Source organism: Microtus oregoni, unplaced genomic scaffold, assembly GCF_018167655.1.
Source record: "Microtus oregoni isolate MIOR12 unplaced genomic scaffold, Mior012 000017F_ref0000208, whole genome shotgun sequence".
NCBI lineage: Eukaryota > Metazoa > Chordata > Mammalia > Rodentia > Cricetidae > Microtus > Microtus oregoni.
Genome location: NW_024543076.1, coordinates 5,345,771 through 5,371,189, shown reverse-complemented (window position 1 = coordinate 5,371,189; position 25,419 = coordinate 5,345,771). Strand labels below are relative to the sequence as shown.

Genomic DNA, 25,419 nt, shown 5'->3' with positions numbered 1-25,419 from the left:
GGGAGCACTCCTGCCAGGAGCCACAACAAACATTCCATTGAACTGGAAGCTCAGACTTCCCCCTGGTCACTCTGAGCTTCTGATGCCCTTAAACCAGCATGCTAAGATAAAGAAATATCAGTATTAGGAGGAGTGATTGACCAAGATTGTCAAGGAAACTGAATCGCTTCTCCACAGTGGAGGTAACTAAAATTGTCTCTGGAGTGCAGAGATCCTTTAGGGCAGTGATTCTCATTTTTCCTAAGGCTGTGATCCTTTAATACAGTTCCTCATGTTTTGGTGAACCCCAACCATAAAATTATTTCATTGATATTTCATACCTTTAATTTCTTATTGGTATGAATCATAATGTAAACATCTGATATACCAGATATCTGCTAGGCACCCCCTGTAAAAGGGTTGTTCAACCCCCAAGGGATCATGACCCATGAGTTGAGAACCATTGCTTTAGGGTTTCTCTTAGTGCTACCATGTCCTGTGATTAAAGTCAATGGGAAGCTACAACATCCTCACGGAGGCAGAATGACAAAGGGCACAGACCTATCAGGAATGGAGATATGGTCCCTCCAGGTAGAGCCAAGACCTGCTGAGATGCTTGCTGAGGGTGGAAAAAATGCAGACTGGATAGTAAAGGAAGGTAACTATAAATACCAGCTGAGGTCACATGACCGGGTGCAGAAACAAGGATTATAACTGACATGGGTGTTTCTGTCATATTTTGTTAAGCATATATTTATATAGATATTTGTATTTTTTTATTTCTTTATCATATAGTAAAACATCAATTAAGAGAATGTCAGTGGTTATCATAGTTAAGTTTGATGTTTTAAAAGAATATCCCTCAAGGGACATTGCCAACTATTTTAAAATTTATAATGAGTTTACAATTGTATGAGTTATATCATGTTAATTATATCATGTTAGGCATAATTATGACCTGATTAAATATGTAATATGTTTGTGATTGTACACAGATATTTATATCATATTAGGCATAATAATGTCCTGGTTATTGATTTCATTTGGAAATTAATCACAACATAAGGAGCTATGATTGTGTGTCAGGTTGACAAGGGGTGGGCTTTTGATGGCTGTTCTTGTCATGAGTTCTTGGTTGTCAGTCTGACTACTTCTGGAATTAAAACCCAAGTGGCTGGATGTACCTGTGAGGAATTTTTTTTTTCTTAAATCACTTGAAGTGGGAAGATCCACCTTTGATCCAGTCCACATCTGCTGGCAACACATTAAAGACATAGACCAAGGAAGTTTGGTCTCTTTGCCTGCTTGCCCTCACTCTCTGGCAATTCCCATTATATCACTGCATTAGAGCCTACTTCTTTGGGATTCTGGTGTATACTAAAGACCAACAGATATCCAGCCTCATGGACTGCACAACTACTTGTTTCTTGGACCTTCTGTTTGTAGACAGTCATTGTTGGACTAACTAGCCACAGCCTGTACGCCATTCTAGGAAATTGTCCCTCTCTCTCTGTCTCTGTCTCTCTCTCTTCTCTTTCTCTCTCTCCCTCTTCCTCTCTGTTGCTCTCTTTCTATATGTACATATGCGTGTGTAAATTATATATATTCTATAAGTTCTATTCCTCTACAGAACCCTGACTAATACACAACATAGTACAACTATGAAGAACTGGAAAGGGATGTGTGGATTCTGCTATAGACTAGGCACACATGTTTGTTAACAGACTCCTGTCTTCAGACCGGCATTTATTCATGGAGACTGCAAGTAGCCTGACTTCAATGTCTGAAGAGTCAAGGTCATAACTAAGCAATTAGTCAATTTTAGATCCACAAATTGAGTCAATGATTAAATAGAAAGAAATTATGTCAGACTGTGAGAGTTAAAGATGGGAAGAGCCAGGTATGCTTATAGATCAGGCAATAATAGTATGTAAACAAGCAGATACTGAAGCTTGTCATGTGGTGTTTTTAACATTCTTCTCCAGCCCACTTTCTCTCTGTGGGATCCATTACACTGATAGCATTGAACCAGGACCGGTTCTTTTCTCAGCCCCTAAATCAGACAGAAGAAACCAGAAATAAGGATTTCTCAGATACCAGTTCCTAACAGAGATCAGCTAGCCCTTCATACCCTCATGCTTGATAAGCAGATAGGTTTAGGCACTGGAAAAGTCACGTTTCAAGGTCTCCATTGACCATTTAGACTAGAGGTAGTGCAAGGGGGCAGGAGGTCCACCAAGCCATGTGTGTTCCTGCAGGACAGTTCTTTCCTGGCTCAAGCAATCCACAGCCCAGGTCAGCAGGCAAAGCTACGCTGGCGCATTTGCCAACTCTCTTGCCTTCCCTCTCTCATTTCCTGACAGATCTTGTCACATCCCAGAAGCAACCCCAATGTGACATTCTGGAAAATGTGCAGCTGTGGCTGAGAACTTTGCTCTGGTGTTTATGTTCCAGAACGACAAGGTCGACTTCTCCTACAACCGCCTGGCTGACCCGAAGTTTTCATTCTATGATAATGCTTTGGTGGAGGCTGTGAAGAGTGAGGACCATTTGGTGTACTTGTTCTTCCTCTGCCTCTCATTGTGCCACACGGTGATGTCTGAAGAGAAGGTAGAAGGTGAGCATAGGCCTGAGCCTCGTGGACTGAGACTGTGCTCCAGAATCAGGACTGGTTGGAAGTGGGGTGGTACCATGTGCTCTGAGCAGTCTCAGCTAAGAGAGAACTTTCCAACAAGCGGTACTGGCCAGCAGTGGAACAATAAAAACAAGGTGAGGAGTGAGTTGGGTTAGGGAAAGAGTCATGGAATAGGGGTCAAACTTGGTGAGGCACTGTGGGTTCTGAGACAGATGCGTCTGATCAGTCCCACTGTCATTGACGAGACTTCCTGAAGGGCGAGCTGAGCGGTCCTCCTGTCACTTAGTGTGTCTGTTATCACCATGTGTCTTAGTTTCTTTCGTATGACAAAGTCATCTATTAATTTACCCAAGCTTTTTTTAAACAGTGAATGAGAAATGCCTGTTTGTTCATTATTAAGTCTTTCTTCTTAAAACAATAATGGTTTTAATTTTATTTTCATTATTTTAAGTGTATGCACATTTTGCCTACATGAACATCTATATGCTACTTATGTGCCTGGTGTTTGTGGGGTCAGAAGAGGGCATTGGATCCCCTGGGACTGGAATGGAGTTGGTTGTGACCAACCATATGGGTGCTGGAAATCGAACTTGGGTCCTTTTCTTTGAGGCAAGGTTTCTCTATGTAGTCCTAGATATCTTGGAATTCATTATATAGACCAGGCTGGCTTCAAACTCACAGAGATACTCCTGCGTTTGTCTCCTGTATGCTAGAATTAAAAGTTTGCACCACTATGCCCAGCTTAAGATTTATTTTTATATGTATAGATTTTTTCCTGTATGTATGTGTACCATGTACATGCCTGGTACCTAAAGTGGCCAGGAGAGGGTGTCAGATCCCCTGGGACTAGTATTACAGATGGTTGTGAGCCACTGTGTGAGTGCTGGGGATAGAACCATGGTCTTCTTGAAGAGCAGCCAGTGTTCTTAACCTTTTGGGCTAGTCATGTAAGGAAGGTTTGAAGAACTATATGTCCTTCTGGACCACGTGAAATATGGTTTCACTTCTGGGTGGACTTAAGTTGCTCATCTCTGTAGGCTCTGTTGCCTTTTTGTTTGTTGTCAGGTGAGCTGGTATACCAGGCCCAGTCACCAGATGAAGGTGCCCTGGTCACTGCTTCTAGGAACTTTGGCTTTGTGTTCAGTTCCCGCACATCTGAGACAATCACAGTGATCGAAATGGGGAAAATCCGAGTTTACCAGCTGCTGGCTATTTTGGACTTCAGCAATGAGCGCAAGAGGATGTCTGTTGTTGGTGGGTGCGCCTCGGCGTCAGCCTCTCTGTCCTTTGTTGGTGGGTGCGCCTCGGCGTCAGCCTCTCTGTCCTTTGTTGGTGGGTGCGCCTCTGTGTCAGCCTCTCTGTCCTTTGAGCACATTTGCACATGGGCTTTGTGTTTCATCTACACATAAATCCTTTCCCCCTCACGTGACTTCTCAAACATACGCCCTTTCTCTCTTGTCTCCTTTAAATTGTCTCTTAGGTATCAATAGGGGCTTACTACTGAGTGCTAAGTCCTTTCTTTAGTATGTCTGCTGGTGACTTACCAATACGCTCACAGCTAAGATGAGGACATAAGTTAATCCATAAAGCCTGAACATGGCCTAAGAATGGGAGCCAATAGCATAGTAGTCCTCCTTGCCCGTGGAGTCACAGATTCAGCAACTATAGATCAAAAATATTTTAAAATATTTGGGGGCAAGTTACAAGCCCCAGCCTCAGATAATTGTGAGATCCTGCCTCACAACTAAATAACAATCTGCACCACACTCTTCCACGGGGGATAGTGAGGCCACAGAAGGCTTCTTTCAGAAAGTTTCTCTGTCACTATCTGGCCCTTCCTACAGGATCTATCCTGTGTGACCACACCATTGTGTTCTTAGCCTCCAAAGGCAGCAGAAGTGAGTGTTACAGGGAACAGCCCCTTATGCCCCTCAGTGAACCCAGACAAATTCCCAAATAGTAGGCCTATGTGGTTATTTTGCTTAATTTGCTCATCTTTAGTTCGGACACCTGAAGATCGGGTCATTTTGTTCTGCAAGGGAGCAGACACCATCATCTATGAGCTGCTCCATCCATCCTGTGCATCCCTTAGTGAGGTGACCATGGATCATTTGGATGTAAGTGTTTAAGTGGAAGCCGATGGACGTGGGTGTGGGTCTCTGCAGCTTCTCACACGACCGGTAATGCATCCCTGTGCTAGGGTGTCTCTATACGAGCATGTGTTGGCATCAGTTTTCTTTGGTTGACCAAAAAAAAAAAACTAAAACTATTTTATTCTGCTGTATTCTCACTGACCATAATTCCAACTTCCGTGTCAAAAAATTGTGTGGGACAAGACCCTGGAGGTATAACAAGGATCATGTCTGTAGGATCATATACAGTGATCAGAGTAGTTCTAGGATCCTTGCCTCCAGAGGGCCTCTAGACCTGGTATTTGCTTCAGAATATGGTCTGCTAGTATGGAGGCCTTACTCTACAAGACCTGATATGTTATGGTAAGGATCAGAAAGCAAGCAGTAGGCTGTTTGAGTGACTCTCTGTCATCAAATCCTCGAGGGCACCTTCCCTCTTCCTATCTCGTTCTACTCCTGCCCACCAGCACTTGGAATACATCATACAAAAAAGAGAGTGGCCTCTGCTTGCTGTCACAAGAATGAGAAAGCAGATCAAAGAACTCTGAGGCTTCTAACACTCAACCTGTGAATATAAGAGGCCGACAGTATAAGGAAAGAACAAAGACAGGATGAAGAGGGATGAACAAACCAGTAAAATATTTCATAAAATAGATTGTAGAAAATACTGTTTTACTAAATAGTAACACGTAGACAGAAGTCAGAGAACAAATATCCAATAAACGCATGAAAAGATGGTTGACATCATTAGTTATTAGAAAATACAAATTAAAAAAAAACATAAAATACTGCTTTTCTGTACACCAGGATAGTTTAAACCAGATAACCAGACTATAATAAATGTCATCTAGATGTAAGAAAATATAGTCCTCATATACTGCTGATAAAAAGGTAAAATGGCATGAGCGTTTGGGAAAACAGTCTTGCATTTCCACAAAAAATTAAGCATAGAGTAATCATGTGGCCCAGAAATTCCATTCTAGTTCTATTTCCAGAGAAACAAAAACATGTCCACAGGAAAAAAAAAATACATGAATGCTTACGGTTGATTATTCATGGCTACAAAATGGCTGAAGTAATCCGAATGTCCGTCAACAGATAAAGGAATAAATAAAATGTGCTTTTTTCCCCTACAAAGCCAAGTTTGACAATAAAAGGGAATGGTGTCCATGTAGCTATAGATGAGCCTTGAAAGCATGCTACCTGAAGAAAGTTCAAAGGTAGTATTTCATGACTCAGTGTGCAAATCTACAGAGAAAGAGTAAATTCTGGGTAGGCTCAGTGATAAAGCCTGATACACTGAATCAGGACCCACACGTGGAAGGAGAGAACCAACTTCCGCAAGTTGTCCGCTGATTTATGCACACACACGCAGCTACTCACACTCACACACACACACACACAGACACACACACACTGTGTGTGTGCATCACAGTAAATAAAGAAACAGGTGTCTTTGTATACAGAACAGAGGAGGTAAGTTAGTGGCCAGGGTCAGGGAGGAAAGGAGTTGACAATGATGCCAATGGACTGTGTTTCTCTGGAGATTTATGGATGTGTTCTAGTGTTAGATAATGGTGAGCATTCTACAAACTTGGTGAACTATAAACTAAACTGTGTGTTTTAAAATGGTGAATTTTACAATATGTGGATTATATATCAAGCTTTTAATCTGCATATGTGTGTGGGTGAACGAGTACCATGGCACAGTGTAGAGGTCAGAGGACAGTTTGCTGAGTTGATCCCTGGGTCCTAACGCAGGTTGTCAGCCTTGTAGAAAGTGTCTTTACCCACTAAGCCATCTTGCCAGCCCGTATCTCAAGTTTTAAGAAGTGAGTTTGTGTCCTACACAAACAGCCCTTCCATCTTATTCTTATTCAGGCCTCAGTATTTTCTCATGGCCTGTTCTCTTACCTAGACTACTTCGCAGAGACCATTTCCCCAGCCTGGCTTCAAAGAACTGTCACAAAACCTTCTCAAACCTCTGGGCATGTTTCCTGATGCCAGTCTTAACGGTCACTTATCGTGTGACTCAGCTACACTGAACACTGATGACAGACCTGTGAGAGACAGACTCGAGCACACAGAAGCCCCAGGCCCACTGGAACAGGAATCAGCAAACAGGCCACAGAAAAATAGGTGGCAGGGACGACTTGGGCACCAGGCCATGGTTTGCCCATGCTAAGAGAAAAGAAAATACACAATTAAGATGAGAGATGGTAGCATATTCCGCAGAGTGATTTGTCCAACGGATTAATGCATCCGATGGTGTATTCTTAGGTTCTGCCATTATCACGTTTGCCCTACGGGACAAACACTTAAGATTTAGCATTCCCTGTGGATATTGCCTTACATTGTTTACGCCTGGAAGTTAAACAAGGAATCAGAACAAATTTGTGTTTTCTCTGATCTTATCCTGCCAGTGAATTCTCACTCACTTTACTCTAGCAGTGAGCATGTAGAATCAGGGTGTTTCTAACCCCCCCTCAGATATGTGAACTCTGCTCCAAACCACACACATTCTCACCCAGGCTTCCTTATGATCAAGCTATACTCCAGCAACATGGCTCCCTATGTCTACTTCAGACATATCTGTGTCTGAGGATATGCAAAAACATGCCTGCTGGGCTCTCGTTAGCACAGTTGTCTATAGCGGTTCAACTGAGCACTAAGATGCAGACAGACTACGCATGTGCTATCTAAGTTGTTCGTTGAGTGCCCGATGGAGAAAGGATGAGGGGAAAATTAAATGTAGATTTGCTAAAAATGATAACCTTTTAAAGTAACATTATTTTATAACAACTCCCTCTTAGTTTATTATTCTCTCCATTTTCATGCCACCATCATCATTATCCTCTCTGTGAGGAGTATATTATTATCCAGATGTTAGAAGGAAATCCAGATGTCGCCTAGGCAAGCCTGAGCTTAGGATCTTTCTATCTCGGTCTTCAAGTGCTAGGATTACATACATGATCACCTCACCTGGCTTCCTGGAACACTTTTCTTAGAAAGTACTAGACTAGCCCCAGGAGGTTCTATTGTCCAGGCAGATTGGCCCTATGGTCAGTCTTCCAGTCTCTTTTCTCAGCCTTACCCAGCTCAGACCTGGCACACACATGTATCTTCCAGGATTTTGCCAGTGAAGGCCTTCGCACCCTCATGGTAGCTTACCGAGAGCTGGATAATACATTTTTCCAGACATGGATTAAAAAGCACAGTGAAGCCTGCCTGACTTTAGAGGATCGGGAAAGAAAATTAAATCTGGTCTATGAAGAGGCTGAAAGAGACTTGATGGTGAGTATAAAGAAGCTCGAGACCAACTGAGGGAAAGATGGGAATGGCAGCTGGTAGACTGAGCAAGGGTTCTGAGCAGCCTCCACAGAATCCATACATGAGGCTTTCTCTGGGAGGAAGATGGGTAAGCTCACAAAATTTTGTCCCTGAGAAACTAAGTACAAGGATTCATGTTGCTTAAACAGGCCCAGAATCTTCTAAATCCATTATGAAAAATTGTTCTGGCTACAGTTTTGTTTTAAGTCCTTCTCTTTAGCCCTCAGAATTGCTGAGTGAAACCACACGATCTGGGGCCAGGAATGTAGCTCAGTTGGTAACGTGCTGGCCTAGCATGCACAGAGCCCTGGGCTCCATCCTCAGTGTGACATAAAGCTGGGTATGGGAACATGAGCCTGTAATTGCAGCACTGAGGAGGTGAAGACAGGAGAATTGGAACCTCAGGCTCATCCTCAACTACATAGCAAAATGAAGATTCTGTTTCAAAATAAAGAAAGAAAGGGATGAAGAAGGAAGAAAGGGAAGGAATAGGCATTGATCCAGAAGAAAAAGATCTGAATAATATACAGATTTGGTAATTCATAGTCAAGACAAAAATAATTTACTCATTCATTCAACATGTGCCTATGAGCCACATATGTGGTCTATGTAACAGTAGAGAAAACAGGCAAAAGGAAATACAATATATATATATATATATATATATATATATATATATATATATATAATATAGTATGTTAGTGGTGAAAATATTACAGGAAAAATGAAATGATGTCAGAGAGAGAAGCACTCTCTCGCTGTGCAGACCAGCTTGTCACATACTGTGCAGGCAATAGGAAAGACCCCAGCAAGGACAAGCTTGACTTGTTAAGGAGCAGATCAGCTGGAATGGGATGAGTGAGGGGACAGAAGGTGAGAGTCCTCCCTGGCCAGGGTAACACCTGATACAGAAGGAAGCCACAGGAGGGTTGGAGCAGAGAAGTCATGTGACAGTCTCTCAAGCCACCACTCTGCAGAGCAGCTGCTGAGAAGGTGGTCACCACAGGGCCGCACACACTTTGCCAATAGGATTTGGACATGGGTTGGATTGTAGGCGTAAGAAAAAGAGATGTTAAGAGGACCCTGAAAGGTGTGTGTTTGCTTCTTTTTTTTTTTTTTTTTGGCTAGGCAGATATTTTTATTTCTGTCTCAGAAGAAACAAAAGAATATGCCAAAAATAAGAGACACAGGAGTTCCCCAGTTGTAAATTTGGGTTACCCCTTATACTAGACCAATGCCCTAGTTTTTGTCTAGTAAACTAGTTTTATCCGCTTGGTACCAAGCGTCCTATCTGAGCTATGCTTTTAACAGGCAATTTTTTTTTCCGTTTATTTATTTATTAAAGATTTCTGTCTCTTCCCCGCCACCGCCTCCCATTTCCCTCCCCCTCCCCCAATCAAGTTCCCCTCCCTTGTCAGCCCATAGAGCTATCAGGGTTCCCTTCCCCCAGACTGACCAGGCTGGCTCTACTAGAAAAAGAGAAATTACTAACAGCCAAAACAAAAAAAGCAAACAGTAGAGACCTCAGCTTCCCTTCCCCCTGCCTTAGTTTACCTTTCTCCCTGCTCCTCAGTTTGGTTGTAGGGCTCACGCCCCCTGTCAGCACCTTAGGATACTATAAACAGAAGGCTTAGTGTTAGACAAGATTCTCCTGACGCAGTGAGGTGGGAAGTCATGAAAGCCTCATGACTCCTCTGCTCTCAGAGGAGTCAAACCCGCTCTGATACGAGAAGTGAAGGCTTGGTGTGAGCACATAGCTTCACATAGGACTTGGACAGGCTCTTCTGTCTCCAGTTTCTAACGCTATGTCTCTAAATTTGATTTCGGTGTGTGGTTAAAAAAAAAAAAAACTGCATGAAAAAAAAAAAAAAACCCTGCATGTTAAGAGGCCTTACCCTTTCTGAGGAGGGGGAGGGGTAACTGCAGTTGGTATGTAAAATGAATAAAAATAAAATAAAATATAAAAATACCCTGCATGTTCCAGGTGTGGTGGCACACCTTTAATCCTGGGCAGAGGCAGGCAGATCTCTGTGAGTCTGCGGCCAGCCTGGTCTACAGAGTGAGTTCTAAGACAGGGCTGCACAGAGAGACAACAGTGTGTGTGGCAGAGGCATGGTGTGCTGCCTTTTCCCTCTGGGACCCTCCCAGCAGGAGAGTCGGCTGAGTGTTGAGGTGCGCACGCAGTCTTCAGGCTGCACTAGCTCTCTCATCCGGGGCCTCACTCACCAGTGTCTCCTATCTGAAGTTACTAGGGGCCACAGCCATAGAGGACAAGCTTCAAAGTGGAGTACCTGAGACTATCTGCACCCTGACCAAAGCCAAAATTAAGGTGTGGGTTCTAACTGGAGATAAACAAGGTAAAGGAGACGACTGGCCTGGACAAGCCCCTTTCTGCCCGGTCAACCATGTTTCCCTTCTTCCTTTGACGAAAGCTTGCCGGTTACCTGGCTTCCTGTCCACGTTTGTATGTGATTTGTCGTTTACTTTGGATTGGTGGTCACTGGTGACATGACCCATCAGGAAGGAATAGACGACTTAAGCACTTTATAGTGTTGTCTTTAACAGCCCTTTCTGTTGTCCCGAGATCTGTTTTCTTACCACCTCCCAGCTTCCCTCTGAAAACCCCGACTGCTGCCACCCTCCTTCCCTGCCGTCTGTCCGCTCTCTCTGCTCTTGTCCTTACTAACTTCAGCGTCGTCTGCATGCAACCATCAACTTAACTGTCTTCACATAAACTAACTTCATATTATGCCTCTGCCCAGGGACCTGCAGTGACTTCATGATGTAAGCATCCCTTTGGCCTTCCAGGACCTAGGTGGTCTGTTGCTACTCACATGTCTTTATCTCCCCTGTTGTGACCTTTATTTTCATGTGTCCCCCTAAGCTCAGTTCTTACTCCTGGATTTGGGTTGTTGTCCTACTTAAGGTAGCTTTGCTTCTCCTACACAGTCCTATGAATCCTTCAAGAATTTCCAGTAAGAAATTTCTGGAAAAAAATGCATCTTTCATCTGCATTCTCATTGCACTTGGGCATTAATTTTATTTTTATTTTTTCTTAAGTATTAATTTATTCCAAATATGAGGTTACTTAATATAGAAGAAATGATGCAAGTTGCACATGTCTCTATCCTCATAATATTTAGCATAGAAATTGGAACAGTACTTTCAACAAAACACATCCACAGGCAAGCAAGATGACCCAGAGGGGGAAGGAGCTTGCCACTAGGACTGTGACTTCCTGACATCAATCCCTGGAACCCATATAACTCCTACGAGTTGTCCTCCAACCTCCACACGTGTGCTCAGGCACACACATACACACTCACCAATAAGGAAAGGCCTTTTAGAGAAGACTAAGTCTGGATGATCCTGGCTACTCATAAACAAGCCCAAAGGCAATGCCAAGTAGAAACTCACCTGTTACTGTTAGGCTACAGTCTCCCCTGGCTCATGAAAAACAAATTTTATTTTAATGGATCCAGAGCAAACATGGACGGATGGGCTCTGAGCCTGCTACCCCTGTCCAAGTAGCTTGCCCTAAAGACTTTGTAAGGACCAGTCAAAAGGAAACCATGTTCCCTTTTCCACAGAGACTGCTGTGAACATTGCCTACTCCTGTAGGATATTCAAGGATGAAATGGATGGGGTGTTCGTGGTGGAAGGCACAGACAGGGAAACGGTTCTGCAAGAACTCAGGTACACGTGGGAAGGCAGCCTGAGTCCTGACCCCAGATGTGGCCCCCTCCATAGAAGGCGCAGAGAAGAAATGAGGAAAGGGAAACAAACAAACGCTCCAAATAGCTGATATACTTTTATAAAGAAGTATTTGGCCTACAGGACCTAGAGTGTGGGTGGGGAAATGGGAAGGCAGCAGCAAAGGCCTCGGAGACGGTGAGTGTAAGACTGTCTGCTGTTCTGCAGAGGCCTGGGACCTGCCTTGTCCACTTTACCTTGGACATGTTTTCTTCCTATGCTGTATGGCTTCAGATGAGACTCTGACCACGGTTTTTTGGTTTCCAGGGCTGCAAGGAACAAGATGAAACCTGAGTCTCTCCTGGAGTCAGATCCTATAAACATTTGTCTTGCCAGGAATACCAAAATACCTTTCAGAATGCTTGACGAGATGCCCAACGGCAGCTTTGGCTTGGTCATCAATGGCTGCAGTCTGGTGGGCAACACAGAACTACCTCTCTGCTCCTTTATTCTGAGTCCTCTACCCCAGGTCCACCCAGCTCCGGGAAACTAAACCTTCTCTATTCCCCTCCCTGGGGTATCGGTCCCTGAAAGACATCTTTCCCCAGGCTACTCTAGACAAGCGTATACTAAGAAAGTGAAGCCAAAGAGAAGAAGAAAAGTCTTCTTTATTCTTTATTCAAGTTTTTCCTACTAACATGGCTTGCTGCTTGGGGTAAAGGGGAAAACAAGCAGAACAGGACCCTTCAAATTCACTTGGCCTAATGACCCAATGAGAGGCCATAAATGGTTTCCCATTGGAGGCCAAACCAGATGTGAGGGAATAACTCACGTCTAGAACGAACTCAAGAACTAGGCCCTGTCAGGGGTAGCACACCTTCTGAGGAGCTAGGCTTGCCCTAGGAAGGAGAGGACAAAGGGAAGGTCCACCCGAGAGACTGTGGGGTAACACCTTGAGTAAGTGTGTCTTGGCACTACAGGCCTATGCTCTAGAAGGGAACATGGAGTTGGAGCTGCTGCGGACGGCATGCATGTGCAAGGGGGTGGTCTGCTGCCGGATGACACCCCTGCAGAAGGCCCAAGTGGTAGACCTGGTGAAGAGGTACAAGAAGGTGGTGACACTGGCCATCGGGGATGGGGCCAATGACATCGGCATGATCAAAGGCATGTGAGGGGAGGTGGGCAGTAGTCCCCACCCGTGGCTTATCCCTCCCTTCCTCCATGGGCAAAACTGGTCTAAATGGTATTGTGCTGTCGATTCACTGACTCTGGCTCCCACCTGACGTATAAAGTGTGTGACTGATGTGTGCAACCCCACTCACACCCCGTGTCCTGGAGCTCTCACAGTCCACGTCCACAGGCATGCACAACCCCACTCACACCCCATGCACTGGAGCCCTCTGTAGTAATTAGGGCGGCGGGGCTGCGTCCCCAGCACCCCGGCTGCCCACATGGCTAGCTTATGCTCCGAAATAACAACACACAAACTGTATTCATTTAAACACTGCTTGGCCCTTTAGCTCTAGCCCTTAACAGGCTAATTCTCACATCCCGATCAACCCATCTCTAATAATCTGTGAGCACTGGTCTTACCGGGAAAGATTCAGCATGTCTAACCTGGCGGCTTGCTTCATCGCGTGCGTCTGCCCGGGAGAGCGGAGCATGGCATCTCTCTCAGGCGTCTGCTCCCGAGAAGAGAACTGTGGAGTCTGAGCTCACTTCCTCTTCCTCCCAGCGTTCTGTTCTGTTTACTCCTCCCACCTATCTCTAACCAATGAGAGCCAAGCAGTTTCTTTTTATTTAACCAATGACCTTCCTCCATCATTTCCCCTTTTTCGGTTTAAACAAAAAAAAAAAGTCTTTAACTTTAACATAGCAAAATTACATATAACAAAACAGTTATCAAGTAAAAGTTACAATAGTCTTTATCATAACTAAGGAAAACTATAACTATAACTATTCTTAACTCCATCAAAGACTCCAGAAAGATACAATACTACCTAAGCAAACAAGAAAAAAGCAACTTTTAAAACTCTAGAAATGACAGAGACATCTCACTGCCTGGATGTCACCCAAAGTTCCTCTGTACCATTGGGGCATCCATCTTCAGCCTTCAGGCCCATGGTATCCAGCAGACATTTTCATAAAGCAGGAAAATTCAAAGTCAGTTCAGTCACTATCTGTTGTGTCCTGCAGAATGTCTCGCAGACTCTTTCATGAATCAGGAACCCCGAAAGATCATCTCACCTTAGGCAAGTTCAGTAGTCCTCTCTCTGTGGGTTCTCTGTGTCCAGTTTATGCAATAGTCCAGGCAAGTGCAGTTTCTTGCCCAAATGGCTATCAAACTCCATAACGAGCCTCTTCGATGCCCATCTTCCTCTTGAAGTAGATTGGTGCTGCCAGGAGCAGAGTGTCTCATTGTCATGAAAAGTCCTAAGTTATTAAAACATTAAATGTCCTATTCTGTAATCTTTGAAAGACATGAAGAATGTCTATCTAAAATATATCTCTATATATCTAGAAAATCTAACTAACATGACTACAAGCTTTACTATTATTGATGATTATCCATTAACAACCTATATTTCCTAATTATACATTACATTTTAATAATGAACTACACAATCACAATACCTTAATCAATATCAGAAATACATATACATATAACATAATTGACTGTAAATCTCTATCAATAAAGCAAAATCTATACTAATGCAAATTATTCATACCTATATCATATCCCCCTTTAAATGTAAAAGAACATTTATAAACATTATTTGGGAATATGGGCGCAGTTATTTCTCTCCAAACTGCTTCCTGCTGAATGGGGGCGTCGTTAATTAGGTCTTTCATGGTATAACCTGTGTGCTAGTTTCATCTCAGTTGGCAGTTGAGCAAAGCAATTTTCTGAAGATGTTCACAGCAACCCTTCAGGAGGACGTGGTCCATCATACCAAATCGGAATAGAAGAAATGAACAGGGTCTCATCCTCTGTGAAAACAAAATAAGAAACTCCTTTCCAAAGCATCATGTCCTTAGATCCAAATTTCAAAGTCAAGGCATCAAAATATCTATGTTGGATTAGTTCAGCAGCATTTATAAATAAATATCTTTTAGCATCTGTTGCTCCTTCCTCAGCATTCAAATAATTTAAAGAGAGCATAATAGCATACAGTATCAAGATCCTCTGTGTATTTTCCATCTTTGTTCATTTTATTTTAACCTCTATTTTGTTTATTTTTACTTTTAACTTTTTGCTTTTTGAGATAGGTTCTCTGTATCTTTGACCTGAAGTAACTCTGTAGACCAGACTGTCCTTGAACTCTCAGAGATCTGCCTGTCTCTGCCTCCCAGGCATTGGGATTAAAGGCGTGTGCTACCACACCTTGAAGTCACAGAGGTCAATCTCCTTCTGCCTACCAAGTGTTGGGATTAAAGGTGTGTACCACACACAACAACTCTCTTCCTTTTTTTTTTGTTTGTTACTTTAAGAACTTCAACTTTTAGTCTGAATATATTTTTAACACACTTTAAACCATTCAGAAATTTTCTCTGTCTTTGAATATCTCTTTACTGTATATCTCTCTTTTTCTGACCACATGAGTCTTTAATTTACCAAGCAATCTCAGTAGGACTAAAGGCGTGGCTTTGCCGGCTAGATGTAGCCCATTCCTTAGCTTTCCAGCCTCATGGCTGAGGTACTGGCTGTAGCCATGTTTACTGCCACAACTCTATGGCATTGCAAGGTCCCTGCCAGCAAGTAAGTTGCAGCATTATGTCCACAGACAACACACAAGTCCTCTCTCTGTAGTCGGCCCTCCTGCCTCAAACAGTCAGTTTGCCCTGGCAGGATGGCCCAGAAAGCCAGCATTTTAAACGGCACAGCTTTTTTCCTGCTACAGCTGAAAACCGAAAAGCATGCATTCAGCTTTTCACCATTTAAGTGTTTCGTGGCAGGACCTCTTAATGAGCTGCAGGGTTTTGCAGCTAAAGCTGAGTCAGGAAGCCTCTATTAAATTGCAGCTACCAAAAAAACATGCTCTTTCCCAAGCTTTCTCAGGCTTTCAGTGGATTCAGTTGTCCACACGTCTGGACGCCAATCTGTAGTAATAAGAGTGGCGGGGCTGCGTCCCCAGCACCCCGGCTGCCCACATGGCTAGCTTATGCTCCGAAATAACAACACACAAACTGTATTCATTTAAACACTGCTTGGCCCTTTAGCTCTAGCCCTTACAGGCTAATTCTCACATCCCGATCAACCCATCTCTAATAATCTGTGAGCACTGGTCTTACTGGGAAAGATTCAGCATGTCTAACCTGGCGGCTGGCTTCATCGCGTGCGTCTGCCTGGGAGAGCGGAGCATGGCATCTCTCTCAGGCGTCTGCTCCCGAGAAGAGAACTGTGGAGTCTGAGCTCACTTCCTCTTCCTCCCAGCGTTCTGTTCTGTTTACTCCTCCCACCTATCTCTAACCAATGAGAGCCAAGCAGTTTCTTTTTATTTAACCAATGACCTTCCTCCATCAGCCCTCACAGTCCACGTCCACAGGCATGCACAGCCCCACTCACACCCGTGCACTGGAGCCCTCACAGTCCACGTCCACAGGCATGCACAGCCCACTCACACCCCGTGTCCTGGAGCTCTCACAGTCCACGTCCACAGGCATGCACAACCCCACTCACACCCCGTGTCCTGGAGCTCTCACAGTCCACGTCCACAGGCATGCACAGCCCCACTCACACCCCGTGTCCTGGAGCTCTCACAGTCCACGTCCACAGGCATGCACAGCCCACTCACACCCCGTGTCCTGGAGCTCTCACAGTCCACGTCCACAGGCATGCACAGCCCACTCACACCCCGTGTCCTGGAGCTCTCACAGTCCATGTCCACAGGCATGCACAGCCCACTCACACCCCGTGTCCTGGAGCTCTCACAGTCCACGTCCACAGGCATGCACCGGGTCAGACAGGAACACATGCATCCCCACCCTTGCATCACAGCAGGCTGTCTGAGATGGCATCAGCTCCACAGAAAGATCCCCTATGCAGGAGTCAGGCTCTTTCTTTCTGTTGAAGTCTGTGGGCTCAAGGTTGTGCTCCCTAGAACCTGCGGGGGCTCCCCTGGCTGGAGGGGAGTAGGTGATTTATTGAACTTCATACCAGTAGAAGCAAAGAGCTGAAATTTTCCGGTTTGAATTCCACGTATGTGTTCAAAAACGTGTTGATCTGTGAGGTATAAACAAAACCTCATACAGGAAGCACCACCAGATAGTCCAGCCTCTACTTCAGTTCTAGAAAGTGTTCTTGCTTCAGCATTGAGACTCAGAAACTTCAGTTGTCCTGGCTGAGCATAGTGGTGCACGCCTTTAACCAGCACTCAGGAGGCAGAGGCAGGTGGATCTCTGAGTTGGGGACCAGCCTGGTCTGCAGAGCGAGTTCCAGTGCAACCAGGACTATACAGAGAAACCCTGTCTCGAGGATGAATGAATGAATGAATGAATGAATGAGAAAAAAGACATTTCAGTTAACCCTATTGAGCAATAATGTAGCTATATGCATGAAAAAATCAGTGAAAAAGACCAGAACAGTGAATTGTGAGAGTAATTAAAACTTTTAGGAAATTTGGTGTCTTCTGGTCTATCAAATACAATCTTGCTTTATCTAGCAAAATTCACTTTAAGTCCCCCCAGAGAGTTTATTTCTCACTAATAAAGTATATACATTGCTTATCCCTCTGAACAACTGGGATTTTGCTCCTTGGATAAATGTGGGTGATTAAATATTGTGTTAGATTGGCATTCACCCTGTATTCTTAATTCATTTAAGTAGCTTCTGTGGATAACAAGGGATTTAAATCACAACTATCTGATTAGTAAGAAAGAATTCAGGTGGCTGGCACAGGACAGAGGACAACCTTCTAGTGCTGGCTCCACCAAGCAATCTTAAATGACAGCACCCAAAACAGAGTGCAGAGAAGGGGCTTCCCAGCATGTGGAGAAAGGGTGATCAGTCAAAAAAGATTCTACTGTGAAGGTGCCATTTTTAACTGGGTCTAACAGTCGTCCCAAATGTAAAATAAAAGGCTTGTATCTCTACTCTCCCTTTTCACTTCCCAGGGTAAGAACCCAGCAAACAGTTTTCCTGTCTTAGGAATCTCTGGGGTTTCATTGCAGCTGCCAATATTGGGGTTGGCATCGGCGGCCATGAAGGGATGCAGGCCATGCTCAACAGTGACTTTTCCTTCTGCCAGTTCCGCTACCTTCAGCGCCTCCTCTTGGTCCATGGCCGCTGGTCGTACAATCGTATGTGCAAGTTTCTCAGCTACTTCTTTTACAAAAACTTTGCCTTTACACTGGTGCACTTCTGGTATGCCTTCTTCAACGGGTTCTCCGCACAGGTAAGAGAAGGCACCGTTTTCCTTCTCAGTGTATGTAGTATTCCTGTCCTCATCCTGTATTAATCCCGCTGTCCAAACCTACATTAGCCTTACATTCCCACATCATGACTGCTACCTTCAGAACTCTCCCAGGAGCTACACTGATACTAGAGTTCTCAACATAAAAAATCAAGAAAAATTGGAGGATCTGGATTTCTCTTAGCATCCAAAGTCATATTTTTGTTTTTGTTGTCCATAATATCTTAACAATTCTCTACTTTTACTATTTTTAGATTTTTTATTTTATATGTTTGAATGTCTTGCCTACATGTATGTATGTGTACGCATGCCTGGTATCCTCAAAGGCCAGAAGAGGGTTTCAGATCCTCGGGAACTGGACTTCTCCACTTTTAAATACTGGTTTTAATTTTGTGATTATAATATGGAAGAGCCATCTTTATTTTTAAATTATCAGAATCATAAAGTATAATAGTTACGTTCTACATCCTTCCAAGGTACTGTGCAGTGGTTATATTTCAAGTCTGTAGATGAATAATGACAACAGTCCAAATATATCATCCATGCAGCTTAGACTAAATATTGGGCAAGCCTCCAGGAGCTTCTTGGGTCATGACAGACAGGCTGTCATGATATTCTCTTGTACTTAGAACTACAGCTGCCCAGGGATCCCAACATACACAAAATTGTTCCTCTGGTAAATTAATTTCACATTTGAATATGAAACCACAACCTGGCATGGAAATGTAGGTTGTGATGTTATAAGAAGAGCCCTTTGTCCTAAGAGAAGTCTTTCAGGAGTCTCTTGAGGAATCCCAAGAAAAACAACGTGAGGACTGGTTATCTCAGGAGATGTCTACACCAGTCAGCAGACAGGGTAGACTGGTTCACTCCAATCCTAGTCAGGCCAATCTGGTCTGCGGGGGTGGTCTGACCTCCTGTGGACAGTGAGGAAAGCAGCCCTCCCTAGATTCCAGATGGAACACTCAATTGGAGAAGCATGATTGCCGTTAGTAAATGTTCAGGGCCACAGAAGCCAATACAAGCCACCAGGCAGATAAAGAAAGGAACCTCAAGCTTCACTGGTCTAGAGGTTCAGGACCATGGCTAGCTTTCCCTGGAAGCCTAGCTGTGTCCTCTCTGTACCCAGGGGGACAGTACAGGTCAACCTTGGAAGCTCAGCATGGCCTTGCCTCAGTCTAAGATGTGGGCTCTAGAGTAAGATCAAAGAAAGACTGGGACTCTACCTAGATTTCAGTCATGCTAGGCAGGGGTCCAGGAGAGGGTTGCATTGGACCTGGGAGGTAGAGCTGGGCTTTATGAAGAAAGTAATCTAAAAACAATCTCCTTGGTACTCTTCCAGACAGTTTACGATACTTGGTTCATCACCTGCTACAATCTGATTTACACTTCCCTCCCTGTCCTCGGCTTGAGTCTCTTTGAAAAGGTAAGACCCGGGAGCAGGACTCTTAGACAGGGCTGGAACCCTGGACTCACAGATGAGGAGGGAAACGAGAGTGAGCTCTCCAAGGTCAAATGTGAAGAAAATAATTTCTAGAGCAGGGAAAGTAGCTGATCCCCTGGACAGTGGCATAGGGTGAGGAAGGAATCCTCCAAAAATTATTGAGAGGAACAGAACCATTAAGCCAAGACTTGGTAGAGCAAAGAACTGAGAAAGGAGAAGCCTATTCAGAGGTACTAGGATGAGACCACCTGCTGCAGGAAGGCCCCAGTGAGAGTTCTAAAGGCCAGCTGTGGGGCTGTGGGCACGATATTTTATGTCACAGGGAACCAGCCAGGACTGGCTCTGCTCCTCTTAGAGAGTCCCTCTGTAGGGAGGGTCTGATCCCTCTTCTCCCTGAGGCTTCTACTCCAACCTCCATTCTGGGCAGTAGTTAGAGTCTCAATAGATGAAGAACAGCTTCCAAAGGACTTGCTAATTCTAAGTGATTTTCCTGCCTCTGCCCACTGACTTGACATAAAAACTTAACAAAAGGAACACTTCTACCTGGGGACCTATACCCTAGTTCCACCCCTCTCCCACACTCCAGCCCTCCCTTCTAGCTGCCCCTGAGCCAAACTGCCCCCTTTGTCACCCCCAAATCCTAAGTGCCTCCAAATGCTTCCCAACTTCCTGTCTCTGAGTTTTCTTCTACTACAGGTCCTTACCTAGAGAGGACTGTGGTCACTGTTCTCTGGTTCTGCTTCCCAAGCACTCCCTGAGGAAATGCCTGGGCAGCCTGGCTGCAGACTGAGTGAGGCAAGACACCCCTGCTCTGAGGAGAGGGAAAGCTGATGGTCTCCTTCCCCTCTGATGTTACCAGGATGTGAATGAAACATGGAGTCTGTGTTACCCAGAGCTGTATGAGCCAGGACAGCACAACCTGTATTTCAACAAGAAGGAGTTTCTGAAGTGTTTAGTGCATGGCGTCTACAGTTCCTTCGTGCTGTTCTTTGTCCCCATGGGCACCATCTTCAACTCAGAGCGCAGCGATGGAAAGGACATCTCCGACTTCCAGTCATTCTCCCTGATCGTGCAGTCCACCTTGATCTGGGTGGTGACAATGCAGGTGTGGCCCCCGGGAGTGGGGGCAAGGGGGCTGGGTGGGGAGCCTGTCCATCAGGAAAGGGAAAGAGGGCAGGGAGCGACTTCCATTACAGGCTTAGCCAATGCAAGTGGCCGACAAGTTGTACAGCATTGCCCATGAGCCGGTGCTTTTCAGATCGCCCTGAGGACAAACTTCTGGACGCTGATAAGCCATGCCTTCATCTGGGGTAGCCTGGGTTTCTACTTTTGCATCTTACTCTTCCTGTGTAGTGATGGCCTGTATCTAATGTTCCCCAGCACCTTCCACTTCCTAGGTAAGACCCTGACCAGCAGGTGTTTGGCATGGGGGAGGCCTAATAAAATGCTAATCTAATGTTTACTGAGAAACTATGCGTTACATACTTGGTGCTTAGCTAGAGTATGAATAGATAGAGTCTGCTCCAAAGGGTGCAAAGCCTTCGTAGGAGAATAGTTCACTTTAGAATTTCCAATTTTTTTTCAAATATCTTAGATTATTTGATCTTCACAAGTCTCTCTTGAAACAACAGGGCAAGAATTATTAGCAGAATTCTGGGGGGTTTTGTTTGTTTATGATTTATAATTTTTATTTTATGTGCATTGGTGTGTGTTTTGACTGCATGTGTGTCTGTGTGAGGCTGTCAGATCCTTGGAACTGGAGTTACAGACAGGCATGAGCTGCCATGTGGGTGCTGGGAATTGAACCCAGGTCCTCTGGAAGAGCAGCCAGTGCTCCTAACCACTGAGCCATCTCTCTAGCCTTTGTTTGTGTGTGTGTGTGTTTGTTCATTTTCAATTGAATGACTTGAAACTCCAGTGCAAACTGCCTCACTGTCTTACATTGCTCTGCTCTCATCGCGTGCAAAGACTGTGCATGTGTACTTGCTGTCTGCCTCTTGGCAGACCACTGACTCATTTTCTTCTCCAAAGCTTTCAATTCTTTTTTAAAATTTTATCACATTCATTATGTATTTATTGGGCATGTGAGAGACAGAGAGAAATAACAACTTGAAGGAGTTGGTTCTCACCTTCTATTACGTGGGGCCTAGGGATGGAACTCAGGTAGTCAGGCTTGGAGGCATGCTAACCTCTCAACTCTCTTGCTGGCCCCAGTGCCTTCCACTCATTTTTGCATGAATGCACTAGGATGCCCTTACAGCCCGCCCTTCCTCCTGCTCTGTCCAGCCCTGCCTTTAGAGGGAGACAAAGGTATGTGAATTGCATCAGCCCCCAAAGCAACTGTTTCCCAGGAAGGGGAAGCTACTGCCCCGAGTAGCTGTGCAAAGGGAAAACATATGACTTTGTTTGCATGTATACTACTTCTCAAGGGCCTAGACTGTCTGGAAATCAGTACCTTCCTTCTTGGGCCTGGAGAATGGAGCTGTGCCCTGGCTGATTTCTCCCCACCCCTAACTCTATCTTCACCCTCTCCTTTCCGGGTTCACTGTTTGCAGGTGTGGCCAGGAACATCCTTAACCAGCCACAGATGTGGCTGTGTCTTGTGCTCAGCACCGTCCTCTGCATGATTCCTGTGATTGGATACAACTTCCTCAAATTGCTCCTCTGGCCTGTCAATGTGGACAAGGTGAGTAGAAGTGGGACCCTGCACAGATGGAATTACCATCCCCTCTGTCTTGGCCTCCGTTCTGAAAACCTTGTCCCCCGTGCTCTGGATATAGGTTTTGAACAGGATTCATTTCTGCTTGAAACATCCGCTGCCACCCCCAGTCAAGACCAAAGTAAAACACCCAGGCCTTCGACGTTCTGCCTATGCGTTCTCCCACAAGCATGGCTTTGGAGCCCTCATCACGTCTGGCAAGACACTGAAGTCCAATGCCGTCAAAACAAGCAAGAGGGCCTTGTAAAATGCAGACACCTCAGGAAAATCTGTCAGCCATTGCTCTTCCTTCCTTGTATTTATGCAACTCAGTAAAAAGGGATTGGGATCTTCAGACACCAGCATAAAGCGACTCCGGGGCTTCAGTTTTTTCATTCCCAAGAAAGCTGTACCCAGGAAAGGCAAGGAAAGCGGTACCAGCCCCCATATATCAGCCAGAGTTACAGCATTTCAAGAAAAAGCAAGTCGAAGCCTCCTGTCGTTTCTTCCATATCGTAACCCTGACAAGCAAATGTGGAAGAGGAGAAGAGGGGCAACAGAGAAGAAGGTAGGGCCTAAGGGCCTCAGTCTGGGCCCTGTCTCTCCCTTACCCAAAGCAACTATAAACCTTCCCAGAACCCCACAGGAACATATCCCCACCCGGACACCGTTTTCAGATTTATCTGGAAGAGTCAGAGTGCCAGGGTGAACGTTTGGCTGGCCCTGAGTAGCAAAGGAAGAGGGAGCTGGAAGACTTAGTCTGAAGAAACCAAAGGAGAATTTCTGGACCAAACAGAAAAGAAGAAGAAAGGAAAGAAAACGGAGGCGGGTCCTGCCTGGATAGGACAGCGCAAAGTTTTGCCTTCCCCTTTCTGACCTCTTTGATCTAAGAACTGAGGTGTATTCAGGCATTCAGAGCAGGAGGGGAACAACCCAGGAGATTTAAAGATTAATTTCTGCATGGGATGTAAGCCATTGCTGGTGAGCATTTGTCTTCCATAAAATGATTTTGAGAAGAAATTGTATGTACTTGAAAAAAAATGTTTCCAAGAAGTTTGTGGAGAAATAAATGGAGAAATAAATTGCTTATTTAGGAGTCGAGAGATGTGTATAGTCTATGGGGGCCCTTGTGAAAACAACATAATCTGAGCAATAGCATCGTGCAGCATTGTCAATAGCACAGCCTGTGGGTCCCACATTCCCTGCCCTCTCCTTCTTCAGCTCTGCTCTGCTTTTCTGCCCCCTAAAGTCTATGTTGGCGTTGGCCTGACCACACATTTTCACACAAGGTTTGTTTGTTTGGTTGGTTTTTGGAGGTGGGCTTTTCAAGACAGGGTTTCTCTGTGTATAGCTCTGGCTGTCCTGGAACTCACTTTGTGGACCAGGCTGACCTCGAACTCACAGAGATCCACTTGCCTCTGCCTCCTGTGTGCTGGGATTAATGGTGTGTGCCACCACCAACCCTGACCACACACTTTTAACTACATAATCCTATCCTGTTCACATATCTTCAGCATATGTCCCGAGAGTTCAGTCCTAGGTATAAGTTTTCTGAGTATCTTATCCTAACTCATGATATCCCCTACCGACAGAAGACAGTTCTCAACTCTAGCCAACCATGGTTTCTCCTCCCTCATCTTCTTCCATTTCTTTCTCCTACCTCCTTCTATCCCCCCCTCCAATCCACTCCTCCATCTCCATTCAGAAAGAGTAAGGTCTCCCATGGGAGTCAACAAAGCCATGGCATATCAAGTTGAGGCAGGACCAAGCTCCTCCCCGCTGCATCAAGACTGAGCAAGGCATCCCTCCATAGGAAATAGGTTCATAGGTTCCAAAAAGCCACCTCATGCACCAGGGTCAGGTCCTGGTCCTGCTGCCAAGGGTCCCACAAACAGATCAAGCTACACAACTATCACCCACATCAGAGGGTCTAGGTGGGTCCCATGTAGGCTCCCCAGCTGTCGGTCTAGAGTTCATGTGCTCGCTTCTCTGCTTTTCACCTAGTCCTGAATGATCTCGCTGGGGGAACTGTTTTATTTTGTGTTTAATTCTCACCATCCTACAGAAGGCAAATGCTTAATATTTTTTACTGTTTTCTTGCCTTTTCCTTTTGAAATGAAGCTCATGCTTCTGTGGGCAGTTTCCGGTTATTCTTTAGGGGTTTCGGGGCCTCTTTTTATGGCACATGGTTACTCATGGTCACCCACATAAGGCTTCTATAGAAGTAGAGTTTGGACCAGTGTTATCCTCAGAGCTCCTGAGCAGTCAGCGCCCTCTCTCGATTCTTTACGTGTGTCCTGGCTTGGCTCTCCAAGCCTTGGTCTCTGAAGAAGAGCCAAGGGTTGAGTGCCATGTTTGGGAGTGTGTGTGCCAAGTGAGTTTGCAGTTCATCATTGCCCTTCCTGCTTTGAGAAAAGGGACAGAAATCTGGATGTCAGCTCTTTGGGGAAAACTGTTAATGGACTTTGTGTTACAGCCTTAGTTGAATCCAAGTTCAGGAGGATACGAGGAAATATTTGGGCAGATTGTTGATACAACTGACAAATACACAAAATATTGATACCCTGCTTGTCACTAGAAAATCTTTTATTTTTTTAATATTAATTTATTATGTATACAATATTCTGTCTGTGTGTATGTCTGCAGGCCAGAAGAGGGCACCAGACCTCATTCCAGATGGTTGTAAGCCACCATGTGGTTGCTGGGAATTGAACTCAGGACCTTTGGAAGAGCAGGCAATGCTCTTAACCACTGAGCCATCTCTCCAGCCCTAGAAAAATGTTTTAAAAAGCAAGAAAAGGGGGTTCTCTGTGAGTTCAAGGTCAGCATGGAGAGTTCCAGGACAACCAGAGCTACACAGTGAGATTTGTGAAAAGGGAGATTTGTGAGCAACAGAAAGGGGCCCTGGAGGAAAAGCTCGCTATAGGTATTTGCTGAGGCCTAGAACTGGTTTGTGGCAGCATATGTCAGGTAAGAATTTTCTTCAGCGTTTCTCTCTACTGCCTTAATCAAACTCTGGGGAGATGAGGGCTAGAAAACTAGGAGGAGAGGTAGGTGGATCAGCACAAGCATCCACTGAGCTCCACTGTGTTTCC

General features: G+C 44.9%; 1 protein-coding gene across 1 annotated transcript in view; it reads left to right on the top strand.

Moving 5' to 3' along the window:
- Positions 1 to 22,629, top strand: part of LOC121458235 (phospholipid-transporting ATPase FetA) — a gene marked incomplete at its 5' end in the record, with an annotated part of 81,098 nt that extends 58,469 nt beyond the window's left edge. Inside the window, 14 exons of the mRNA XM_041667340.1 lie at positions 2,434 to 2,596; positions 3,680 to 3,868; positions 4,616 to 4,731; positions 7,876 to 8,040; positions 10,322 to 10,433; positions 11,667 to 11,772; positions 12,097 to 12,244; positions 12,750 to 12,933; positions 17,941 to 18,164; positions 19,525 to 19,608; positions 20,486 to 20,731; positions 20,885 to 21,023; positions 22,182 to 22,312; positions 22,407 to 22,629. Of these exons, the coding sequence (XP_041523274.1) occupies positions 2,434 to 2,596; positions 3,680 to 3,868; positions 4,616 to 4,731; positions 7,876 to 8,040; positions 10,322 to 10,433; positions 11,667 to 11,772; positions 12,097 to 12,244; positions 12,750 to 12,933; positions 17,941 to 18,164; positions 19,525 to 19,608; positions 20,486 to 20,731; positions 20,885 to 21,023; positions 22,182 to 22,312; positions 22,407 to 22,592 (2,193 nt within the window). The remainder of the gene's footprint in view (positions 1 to 2,433; positions 2,597 to 3,679; positions 3,869 to 4,615; positions 4,732 to 7,875; positions 8,041 to 10,321; positions 10,434 to 11,666; positions 11,773 to 12,096; positions 12,245 to 12,749; positions 12,934 to 17,940; positions 18,165 to 19,524; positions 19,609 to 20,485; positions 20,732 to 20,884; positions 21,024 to 22,181; positions 22,313 to 22,406) is intronic.
- Between the last annotated feature and the right edge of the window lie 2,790 nt (positions 22,630 to 25,419).